This window comes from Malaclemys terrapin, chromosome 1 (assembly GCF_027887155.1).
Source record: "Malaclemys terrapin pileata isolate rMalTer1 chromosome 1, rMalTer1.hap1, whole genome shotgun sequence".
In the NCBI taxonomy this organism is placed as follows: Eukaryota; Metazoa; Chordata; order Testudines; family Emydidae; genus Malaclemys; species Malaclemys terrapin.
Genome location: NC_071505.1, coordinates 239,555,272 through 239,567,524, shown reverse-complemented (window position 1 = coordinate 239,567,524; position 12,253 = coordinate 239,555,272). Strand labels below are relative to the sequence as shown.

Sequence of the window (12,253 nt, the reverse complement as noted above, 5' to 3'; positions counted from 1 at the left end):
TTGGAAGAAATGGATTACTTTGAGGGCAGCTGTGAGAACAGCCCCATCGTTCTTCCACCTTCCCTAAATAGGACCCTCAGAAGGCTTCAGATGTGCTCCTGAGCAGGACAGTGTGCACACATTATCTCCCCCTCCTTTCTCTCTGTATTCCATGCCCAGCAAGTACAGCCTCTCCAGTGAGATGGCTGTGGGTAAGGATAACAAAAAAGTGACTCTGACGTATAAAACCCCCAAAGTGGTGGTGGGGGTGGGGTTTTTTGTGTGTGGTGCACATGATGGGCGTGAGTAAAACTACCCTAAAGCAATAGAAACTGAAATGAATGGTGCTGTGCAGTAGTTAGGGACAGTATAGTGTTTAATACTAGTAAATCTTTGAGCATCCAAGGATTTCAGTGGACTTTGCAATATTTATTAAGCCCCACAGAACTCTTGTGAGGCAGATAAATATTAACCCGTTTCTACATCAGGGAGTTCTGCATGAATCAGCAGTCCATTAACACTTGTGAAATGTGACCCTTCTGTATATGGTCAAGGGCTACCGTACAAAAAGCATCCCATACAATCATCTTGGCTTTGAAGCTTTGCTGTATAGGAATTCAGTAGTTTACTTCCCCCCCCCCCCACCCCCATATACCAAAAATAAGCCTGGAGAGGCTGCAAACAAAGTCTTCAGCACTTCCAAACAATGAATTATTTTACAGTTTTCATGACCATAATCACAAGTGCAGAGTACTCCGTGAACGCGTTGTCATTACAGCAAGCACATAATACCATGGGAACGTGGTTGCACAGTAGGACTTTTGCTAATGGCCTCCAGCACTTCACTGTACAGTTAGGCACTTTCAGTAAAACAATACCAGTGGGACATTGTTGAGGTTGTAATCTATCTTAGTGTGAATATTGTGTCTTGGCTGGATGTGAAATATGGTCTATTTGCACTGTGTAATGAAAGGCAATTCCAGAATGACTCTCAAAGATGAGGAGAGACTCTTCAAAATCTAATCAGAGTGTCTGCCTGCACTACATAGCATGAAGTAGCTAAAGGAGGCAGAGTTCCTGCATGGAGAAGATCCTATGGAAGTTGGTTTAAAACCTTAGACCCTGACTAATGAATCAGTTGTATTCCCAGAGTTATTGGAAGGCGTGCTCTGAGTTAATTACAAATCTGTACAAGTCTTTCAGTCTAGCCATTTTTCATGATTTCAGCATGGGAACATAACTCATGGCAGGTCATTTATTAATTTCACATCTATTTTCTGTAGGCGTATATGAAGGGTAGTTTTTTTTTAATTTATTTAAAACACACTATCAACTTAAATTTGGCTCAATTTAAAATGAACTTTTTAAAAATAATCAATAAATATGTATCCCTCTCTGAATTGTACCATAGAAGTGCTTGAATGATGGCATAAGAATTTAGGTAGATGGGGCCATTGTAGCACTAAGAACCTGAAAGTGGAGAAAGCTAAGGGAAATGCCAAAAATAAACAGCATAAGTAGGGTGTAGTAACAAGTACATAGATTTTCAAATTTTTTACTATATATATTGTTTGTAGCATAGGTAAATACATTTATTTGCAATGTACTTTTAAAACATTGACTCAAATGGAATTTAAACATGTTCTTAAAGTTAATAATAAAGCTAAAATTATTAATGTTCTTAAGTGCTTTGCAAGATCAAGGCTTAGGTTGACTGATCCTTTTAAATAAGGATTTTAATTTTTTAAGCTGGTGTCTTCAATAACTGAGAAATGTTATCTTTTTGCAGAAGTTTGAGCTGTTAACTTCATGAATGAGAAATACTAAATAAATTGGTAGTGCATGTTTATTCCTCTCCTTAGATATTTTCGTAGAACAGGCTATACCAAAACAACTGACATGCCATTGAGCTGGTAGAAGATCTGTGTTAAATGCTCTGGAATTTCTCAGGCCAGTTTATCAAATACAACAGAGTTATCAATGCTTCAGTAGTTGCATCCTTATTCAGTTTTACCCCATTGTTTTCCCCCCATCGGCATCCAGTCTAACCTGGGGCTTCCCCTGTCTGAGCGACGTCTATACTAGACCAACAGTGGGACAACTGCTAAAATTCTCAGTATAGATCAGGGGTCTCAAGCACGCAGCCCGCGGGGCTCTTGTGTGTGGCCCGCCAAGCTCTCCCTGCACCCCCCCCGCCCCTCTGCCTACCCGTGGGATTGCCTCCTGACGCTGCAAGCCCTCACGCTGCTCTCTGAAGCAGCCGGCAGCATGCCCCTTCGGGCCAGGAGGGGGAGGGTGAAGGAGGCAGAGGGCTGCGGCATTGCCTCCTTCCAGGCACCGCCCCCCGCAGCTCCCATTGGCCGGGAATAGGGAACCGTGGCCAATGGGAGCTTCGTGGGAGGTACCTGGAGGAGCGGCAAGAGCAGCACAAAAGGGGAACCCTGAGCCCCTCCCCCTACCCCTTCACCAAGGGCTGCAGGGACATGGTTCCAGCTGCTTCCTGGAATGGAGCAGCGTGGAGCCAGGGGCCAAGGCAGGCAGGGAGCCTGCCCTGGCCCCAGTGAGCGCCGCTGCCACCCCGGAGCCGCTCTAGGTAAGCGGCACCAGACTGGAGCTCACACCCTGAACCCCTCCTGCACCCCAACTCCCTGCCCTGAGCCCCCTGCCACATCCCACACCCCAACTCCCTGCCCTGAGCCACCTGCTGCACCCTGCACCCCGACACCCTGCCACACCCCTCTTGTACTCCACACACCAACTCCCTGCCCTGAGCACCCTGCACACCTCCTGCACCTCAACTCCCTGCCCTCAGCCCCCGCTGCACCCTGCACCCTTTCTGCATGCCCTGGGGTTAGCGTTGGGGTGGGGACTTAAGGGAATGGAATGGGGCAGGGAAGGGGTGGGAAGAGGTGGGGCAGGGGCGGGGCCTAATTTGAAAGGGTGGAGTGGGGGCGGGGCCAGAGGCAGTGGAGGGGGCTGTCAGTGATGCGGCCCTCAGGCCAATGCACTAGTCCTCATGCGGCCCTCGAGGTCATCTGAGTTTGAGACCCCTGGTATAGATGCTGCCCTCCGGGGAATCCTATCTACCTAAGATGCAAGGAGTTTCCTGTGTTCCTGACTAAAGTTCATCTTTTTGCTTAATATTTGTTGCCTGAAGTTTGCTGTGATTTACATAAGAACAGCCGTACTGGGTAAGACCAAAGGTCCATCTAGCCCAGTATCCTGTCTACCGACAGTGGCCAATGCCAGGTGTCCCAGAGGGAGTGAACCTAACAGGCAATGATCAAGTGATCTCTCTCCTGCCATCCATCTCCACCCTCTGACAAACAGAGGCTAGGGACCCCATTCCTTACCCATCGTGGCTAATAGCCATTAATGGTCTTAACCTCCATGAATTTATCCAGTTCTCTTTTAAACGCTGTTATAGTCCTAGCTTTCTCAACCTCCTCAGGTAAGGCGTTCCACAAGTTGACTGCGCTGTGTGAAGAAGAACTTCCTTTTATTTATTTATTTATTGCCCATTAATTTCATTTGGTGGCCCCTAGTTCTTGTATTAGGGGAATAAGTAAATAACTTTTCCTTATCTATTTTCTCCACACCACTCATGATTTTATATAAAATGTTTACTGTATTTGTACCTGTATGCTGAGATGTGTTGAAGACATGAGCTATTGGTTATTGCAGATAAATTGTTAGACTCTCCCAACTCTGCCTCTTTTTGGAACGCACTCGGATACCATAATAAGTGTGGGAAAAGTGGATAGCATTTAATTACCAAAGACTTCCATCATCCAAGGAAGGTTTTTCTAAGTCACAACATCTAGTTGATCTATGTCCCAAGTAGAGAGGTTGATTACGTTCATTCAACATCAAAGACGTAACTGAAGACTAAATAGTATATGGGCATTTGGTTTTAATCTTCCTCACTTGTTCATGTTTTAATTAAAATCTACAATACTCAAATTTTTAAAAATTGGCACAATTGAAGTTTCACTCTAGTTATTCTTTTGTGAAGATCAAAGACAAAAGCTATTGTTGGTGCTGATGCTGGGCACTTCCTTTAAAGGGACATTGTCAACTTTAAAAAAAATCAAACTTCTTTCTGGAATTTTTTACCTGCTATTGTTACAAATGACCCTGAAGATCACGATGACTGAAAAAGATTTGTTTGTTCACATTGTGCCTTTGACAGCACTTTGTGTAGTCAGTTTCACTGTTTGCTCTGTTAAATAAGTTCCACTGTTCTTTCTGTGGGTCTTTAACACTGCAGCAGGGGGAGAGGCAAATTAAAGCATTTAATCATTAAAACTACTAACTTGACAAGGGCATTTAGGCATGTACCTCAAACTAGTTCTGACTTACTTTTTAAATTGACCAGATTCCAGGTTGAGAAGGTGATTTTTTTAAGAATCAGATTTGAAGAACTACTATTTCCTTTTGGTTCCTTTTGGTTTTCAGAGATGTTGTAGAACCTCACACTTTTTGTGGCCTGTTGGCTACAGGTAAAGCTTGTGGATGCACCAGTTACAGAACCTCATTGATGCATGTGAGCATTAAAACACCTTGTACAACTCTTTAAGGTGGAATCTTTTGCTTTTCAGCACAATTCTGATTTGAGAAGTTCATTGTTTTGGATATAATGATCATTTAGCTCCAACAATTTAAAATTGGGTTTTCCCACGTAGGGCCTTGTAATACGATTCTACTGTAACTCCTAAGGAGAACTTGGGCTTTGGGGGTATTTTGGCCGTTCTTAAATAAAGGTGTTGTCTAAATACACAAGTTGCACCGTTTCAACTAAAGCTGTTTAAAAAAAACAAAAAACAAAACAAAACAAAAAAGGTTTAGTTTAAATGATGTAAACCCTGTTCTATAGAAACTTAAATTAATTACACCTGGCTGGTACTGATTTGAAAAATGATTTTGGTTAATCAGGTGTAACTTTTGTGTGACGTCTAAGTTTGCATTTAATTTAGCTGCTCTTTTGAAAATCAGCTTAATAGATTTATAACTTTTAATCATTTATACTTATTTCATTCTTCGAAAGACTCTCCTGTGTGCCTGTGAAGAAACCTTGGGCATCTGAAATGACATGCGCTTTCAGTTTTCATAATGTCTGTTTTAATAATCACCATAAATTACTTAAATTAATTTCCCAAAGTAACCCATAGATCGTAAACATGTAAACTCTAGCCTAAGCCCTTTTCCCAGAGTTGGCCTAGATTTCCTGCCTTCTGACCAATCTGTCCCTAGTTTCTTCTGGCTGGTGATCCACTTCCATCTTTCATGTTCAGGGTACCCAGCCAGGTTCCCACACCTGCTAAGAGTGAGTCAACAGCAAACACCTGCCATTCTTTTGGATAGCTCTTTCACTGTTCTTTTATCGCTCTTACTTGGGTACTTCAGTGCTTGCATATACATGAGCATGCACACTTTAATGTTACATCTGCTTATAGTACCACAGTTACCAGCTTGGCTTGGTATATTGCGTAGTTGACTTGCGATATCGAGCTTGTCATATAAGAGCATGACAAATGCAGAGTGTTTGCTGCATTTGTAATATGTACTCCTGTGACTACAGTCTAGGTCCAGCTTGCAGTCATGGAAAACGAGCATCTTAGGGAAAGGATAGAAACCATGTTTAAATACTGAAGTGCTTGAAAGAAGGAAAACGGAACTAGAGAGGCAGCCTTATTTGTCTTACGAAGCTGAGATTGTGGGCCTGTTGGTCACTTGCATTACAGTATGTGAGTGGCATCCACAAATTGCTGTTACCCTTTCCCCTCTAAAATGGTTCAGTTGCCTGCATCTTTAAATGTTTTGGAGAGGGCCTGGAGCTGGCTGCTTTCCTATCCATCCGACCTGATAAGGCAACCATCTGTCCCATGGCGAATACTCCATCACCCTTCTACTTACTAGCCCTGGCCTTGCTAAGTCCTTCACATAATATTGTCACTGTCCGTCTGCAAAAGAAGCATTGTACGTTGTACCCAGGTGCTGAAACATTCCCTCTTCTCTGGCAAGTGAAGCAGTTGATAGGACAAACCATTCAGGGCTGTGTTTCTTCTTCTGGTCCACATTTTCCTGTGGTGCTGCAGCAGCTAACAACTGGAGAATAGGACTCAGAGTGGAAGGGATTAAAAAACGGAGACATTGCTTTCCCAGACCCATCTCTGTGTATGCTTCTGTTGCACTTGTTTTCTGTCTGGAATGAGATTGAGTAATTGAAAGGAGTTTTTTGATTCTTGCATATGATTACTTTTTTGTTAGCATTTATATAACACTTATGGATAAGTATCAGCTCAAATATATCTTCACTCATGCCAAGGAAGGAATGTTCACTCTTAATGGGCCACTGTTCTAAATATCAATGTGCCATTATAATGTTAAACTTGTACTAGCTGTTACATGTAGGAAATTCCAGTGAGGTCTTTTCAGAAACATGCACATTGGTCATCCAATAGAATATCATTCAGTAGTAATAACGTTTATCTGGATGACAAAAATGGCTTTAAAAATGTGTCATTGTGGCAGATAATTCACTAAAATATCACAAAGTAATCTTCGTATGAAATGGCAAAACTAGTCTTTGGGCTGTAAGGGTTGAGGGGAGATTATGTATCTAAAGCCCTGATAATAGGGGACTTGCAAATCCTCTCAAAATTTGGGATCTATCTGCCACAAAAATAAGAATCAGCAAAATCACTGTGATTTAATTAAACTTGGCTTAAAATAATTATGTATATTAAATACTCTTGTCATTTTTAACATAGTGTTATAACGTTTAAGTTTCACTTACTACTTTAAATCTGTTTCCCCTCTGATTTTTTTCCTGCACTATGGAAATGCACTAACTTGTTGCAGGGTTGTTTTTGGCATTGATTTGTGTGTTAGAAATAAAAGCATGTATATTTCCCTAACATTTTGTATTTGATTAATAAACAATTTATAGTACGGTAGCTTCCAGAGGAACTTATCAGAACAAGGGATACTTTTGTGCTGCTGTCATGGAAAAAATAAGAGTATCCCATTTCTAGAGGGCTTGTGGTTTTAAGAAGAGCTCTTTGTAGCTCAAAAGCTTTTCTCTCTCACCAACAGAAATTGGTCCAATAAAATATACTGTCTCACTCACTTTGTCCCTCATTTTGACATTGTCTCTCTCAACCTCAGTTAGCAGGTTTTATATTCTGGCCTTTTAGTTTGTAAGCTTGTTTGACATCAGTCATGCAGTGGTAGAACAAAATTAGCTATGCAACTTATACGCTTTAAACAGGTAGCTATATTTAAATGAGACCTTTTATCCATTAATATGGCAGTAAAATAGCTAATTCTGTACTAGAATTGTTGGGCTTGAGTTGGTAATTTGACATAACTGCCATACCGAGTCATATCAATGGTCCATCTCGTCTAGTAGCCTGTCTTCCGACAGTGGCCAGTGCCTAATGCTTCAGAGGGAATGAACAGAACAAGACAATTGTTGACTGATCCATCACTCATTGCTCAGCACCAGCTTCTGGCAATCAGAGGTTTAAGGACATGCAGAGCATAGGATTGTATCCCTGACCATCTTGGCTAACCATCAATGGCTATCTTCCATGAACTTACCTATTGTTTTAAATAGTTATACTTTTTGCCTTCACAACATCCCCTGGCAATGAGTTCCACAGATTGACTGTGTTGTGTGAAGAAGTACTTTCTTGTGTTTGTTTCAAAACTGCTGCATATTAATTTCATTGAGTGACCCCTGTGAAACATTGCCTATGGTCAGATTTCCAGTGTGAGGTGCCTGTGAGGCACAGCAGTACTATGGATTGAAAAGGGATTGTGAACTGTCTCTAAGTTTGCATCTTCGCCATTTTTTTTTTAAGGGAAGGAGTGGTGAAATGGCTGTGTGCCATCTTTTGTTGATTACGACATATGAAGAATGCCTAGAAGAATGTGTTCTGCTTTTTTTATTATTTTAGTTGAAAATCAGGGTTTATCTACCCAATTTTTGCTTGAAGATTCAGTGGATAACTAAGTCAGTGATGTTGCAGATTCATGGAAGTTAAACCTGAATGAACGGGGAGTGAGATTTATGCACTGTGCGAAGAGTGCATTTTATTTTGAAGTGGTGTTTTTTGCTATCACCTGTCTCGTATAAACACCTGACTAAACAATTTAAAGAAGAGCCCTGTTAGAGCTTTAACATCGTTATCCTACAGGTAAAGATTGACAGCTTTACATCATAGCATCACACCGTTAGATCATCAGCAAAACAGGGACCAGACTGGATCCTTCTGATATTTTAAGGTTTAAAAACAAGCAGGTTTTTTAAAAAAAATTAAGCTTTGCTTTACACATCATGAAGAAGCAAAAAAAGGCAGGGCACCCTTTTTGTTTTATCCCTTCTTAAATAACCTTTAAGTGTTTTCTTAGGTATCCTTGTAGATGTGTTTTTTTCATGTCCAAATTGAACTCTTTCCATTTAATTTTTGGCATCCTCTGGTACACACAGCCTCTTTTTTTAAACAAGAAAAGGATACAGGGTGCTCTGGACATACTGTGGTTAGAGACACTAGAAAAATATCTTTTCTGCTCTCTATGTGCTACATTATGAATAGTTTGTTAACCTGATTTTGTTGAATCATTCATGTTGGGTTTCACAGGCCTCTTCAGTTAGGGCTCACTATTCTTTGTTTTATTGCTAACAAACCATTTTTTCCATCAGCCGCAGTCTTCAAACTCCTGTTTCATTCAGTGAAACCTGTAACCTTAGGCAACATCTTGTCTTAAGAGATCACCCAAAGTATCCTTGTTCCATTTCTGTAGGAAAATCACTTGCCTGTATGTTGGTCCCTTGAATGGTCATGTATGACAGTTTTTGCTGTATTGCACAACTAGTTATAGGTTTCCTTCAGTTCCTTTGACTTGTGCTTCTATTATACTTTCTCTCCTGAGCTGGCTATTCTCTTACAATTTCTGAAATGAATAGATACCGACTTCTCTGATACAGAAGGATTCCCTGATATAGAGGGATTCCAGTACCCATCACACAAAAACCATGAATATGTACGGGCTGTGTGGAATCCAGCTGCATCACTTTCACTCTTCACTATTCAGAACTGTGGTCATATAGCCTATCAGGGCACTAACAGGAAACCTAAGATGAGCAGAAGCATGCATGCATATCTAATCTATATATGTCTCTTGACCCACCTTACCAGAAACAACTAAAAAATGGAGATATTCTATCTCCTAGAACTGGAAGGGACCTTGAAAGGTCATCGAGACCAGCCCCCTGCCTTCACTAGCAGGACCAAGTACCAATTTTACCCCAGATCCCTAAGTGGCCCCCTCAAGGATTGAACTTACAACCCTGGGTTTAGCAGGCCAATGCTCAAACCACTGAGCCAGCCCTCCCACCCAACATTGCATGTTTTGGAAATGGGGTTTATAAAGTCCCATATGAAGTGCACTTCCTAGGTACAATAAGAAAGATTAATGTAATTTTGACCCTAATGAAACAAAGGCAAAAATTGACAGTTAACCACACTGTGAGAAAAGCCTTATCAGAATATAAACGTGATGTGAATGACTATTGATGCGCCACTATGAAATTTAAACAGTTTACAAGTCGAAACAAGATTTTTTTTTTTTCCTGTTCTAACCAGTAAAACCAAAGGCGGCTCCTAGTATCTGAAAGTTGAGCTGCTATTTTTGCTTGTTATATCATCAGAAACAGTCTGAAACTGGAAGTTATCTTGAAAACGTGATGGCATAAGAGGCAGAATAAAGAACAGCTTGCTCTTCTGCAGTTATTGTGCATTGGCTGTGCAGAAGTAAAATGTTTTACTCGTAGGCTATGCATTCTGCAAACATATCAGGAACATCTATCTATCTGTGTTAACAAGTGCTAACAGTGTTGCTATGATTAAAAATCTTAATCTGTTTAATTCTAAATTTATTTTGCCGTTTTTACTATGGATTTGCATGTATGATCTCTGGAGATAACAATGTGTTAAAGAATTAGGGTTTGAAGTTAGGAGATGGATACGGAAGGGGAAGAGTTTGATAATAAGGCATTCGTTGCAGTGCTAGCTTCCTACAGCCCTGCTGCTTTTTTCGTTTAGTTTATTATATTGGGATTTTTTTTCTCCATTATCTCACAGTGGACCAGATCTATCATCTTGCATCTCCTGCTTCCCCTCCAAATTACATGTATAATCCTATCAAGACATTAAAGACCAACACTATTGGGACATTAAACATGTTAGGTGAGTTGAAATCTTTTTTTTTTTCTTCCTCTTCTTACTACATTCATTTTGCTTGAAATATTCAGAACTGCTAACAACTGTTGGACTCACAGTTGTGTTCCACTTAAGCCACCTAAGACTGAATTCATTAGCCCAGTTTGTTTACTAGCAAGCTAGCAAGAAAGTTCAAATTGCTGTTCCACTAAAATGTTAAATTCAGTATTTAAATGAGTGTAAAATCTGCAAACAGAACCTCGCTAGTATTGAAAGAAAGTGGTTTTAGGGTAAAAAAGGTACGCTTTTTTCCCCTTCATTCTCTGTCTCAGAATAACTCCTATATATCTTTGTTCATGTTGGATTAAAAACAGAATTGGAAAGGAAGAGCTAATATTTTCCTAACGTAAACACAAATACTGACAGCTATTCTAAGGCCAAGAAAGAGCCTTGCTTATCTGGCACAAGGGAAGGAAGAGTTCGGCAAGGGATGAGAAGAAGGGGGAGTCAAAAATCAAAGAAAATAATTAATCTTCCTTGAAAGCCCCATTTTCTTCTAGGATGTTTACCTCTTCATGTGACTATTTCAGTATTTCAGCTGAGACCATTTACAAACAGCATGAAAATCTTGAGTATAGGAGCCAACTAGAGTACAAGGATTTAAATAGTCATGGCCCAATTATTGAGTAATATCTATGAAGCAATTATGCAAATCAGGCACACAATCAGAGTGCAACTTTGGGGGAAAGACTGCTGTTGTGTCTCAGTGACAGCTGACTCCATTTCAGTACAATGAGTGTTAAAGTTTGTATAATTGCAATAACTCCGTAGTATTGGTACCTCCCATTGTGGTGATCTCTCCCCTGGCCAGTTCTGAGAGTCCTATGCTGCTGTTGAGGTCATATACAGTGTCAGGGACAAATTCTCAGCTATATCAGTTTGTATTTAGTGCATCTGAGAGTCAGAGGGTATGGAGGCAGCAAAGTGGCTTCAAGCCTCTTTTGTTATCCACCCCTTTACATCCTAATCTCGATCCAGTTGACCCTGCTTTAGCTTGCACTGGTTGCCAGTGGCACCTGAGATTTTTTGAAGTAGTGGGTGTTTGCTGAGACATGGGGACCCTCTGGCCCCACTTCTTTTCCCCAACCAGGAAATGCTGCACTGGTCTTCTTTCCTGAACTGTGCCGACTTAAAAGCTACTGTCTCGGTTCTGTGCCATCAAATTGTCCCCCCCAGCCGGGGAAAAATTTCTATCACTAGCTCTGCCATCTTGAGGGTCAGTGTGCCAGTAGAGCAGTGCAAAGCCTCCCTTACGCTGGGCAGAATCAGGCCCACTACGTTCAGTTTCAAGAGGAGCTACAAAGGTCTAATGAACTTACATGGGGAATATGACACACTTTTCTCCTAAACCACATAGCTCCACTTAGCTCCCACCCAGCTTCCTATTGATGTTTCTAACTCTTGTGGTTCACAGGATATCAGACCGTAAAACAGTAGCTATTCCTTCAGGCTAGCAGTACTTTTTTGGCCCCAATCCCGGACTTAATATAGCAAATTTTTAATAGGAGGGTGATTATCCATTAGAACAATGTACCAAGGGCTCTGGTGGATTCTCCATCACTGGCAATTTTTAAATCAAGACTGGTTGTTGTCCTAAAATATATTCTTTAGTTCAAACAGGAATTAATTCAGGGAAGTCCTATGGCCTTGTGTTATGCAGGAGGTCAGAGTAGATGATCACAATTGTCCCTTCTGATCTTGTGATCTCTGGAAAAAAGTCCTGCACTTTAGTTCAGTGTAACTTTCAATCCATGAAATAAATGTACGTAAGATCTGACAATCAGCCAGCTGTGTGGTGTGAGTAGCTGCAGAAAAGCTCAGTCGTGTTCCTTCCAGCTTGAAGTTGGGTACTGGAGACTTGAAAGAAGAGAGGCTAGATCTGAAAAAAACTGAGTAGGGAAGCCCTGAATTCTCTTCTTCCTTAGACAAAGTGGGGTCTAAATAAAGCAATGAACATAAATGAAAGTCTTTTGTATTTGCTAAAA

The 12,253-nt window shown here is 40.9% G+C and overlaps 1 protein-coding gene across 1 annotated transcript in view; it reads left to right on the top strand.

The window, feature by feature from the left end:
* The window catches only part of UXS1 (UDP-glucuronate decarboxylase 1), a 98,034-nt gene that overhangs the window by 43,639 nt on the left and 42,142 nt on the right, over positions 1 to 12,253 (top strand). The window contains exon 7 of the mRNA XM_054010455.1: positions 10,131 to 10,235. Within this exon, the coding sequence (XP_053866430.1) occupies positions 10,131 to 10,235 (105 nt within the window). The remainder of the gene's footprint in view (positions 1 to 10,130; positions 10,236 to 12,253) is intronic.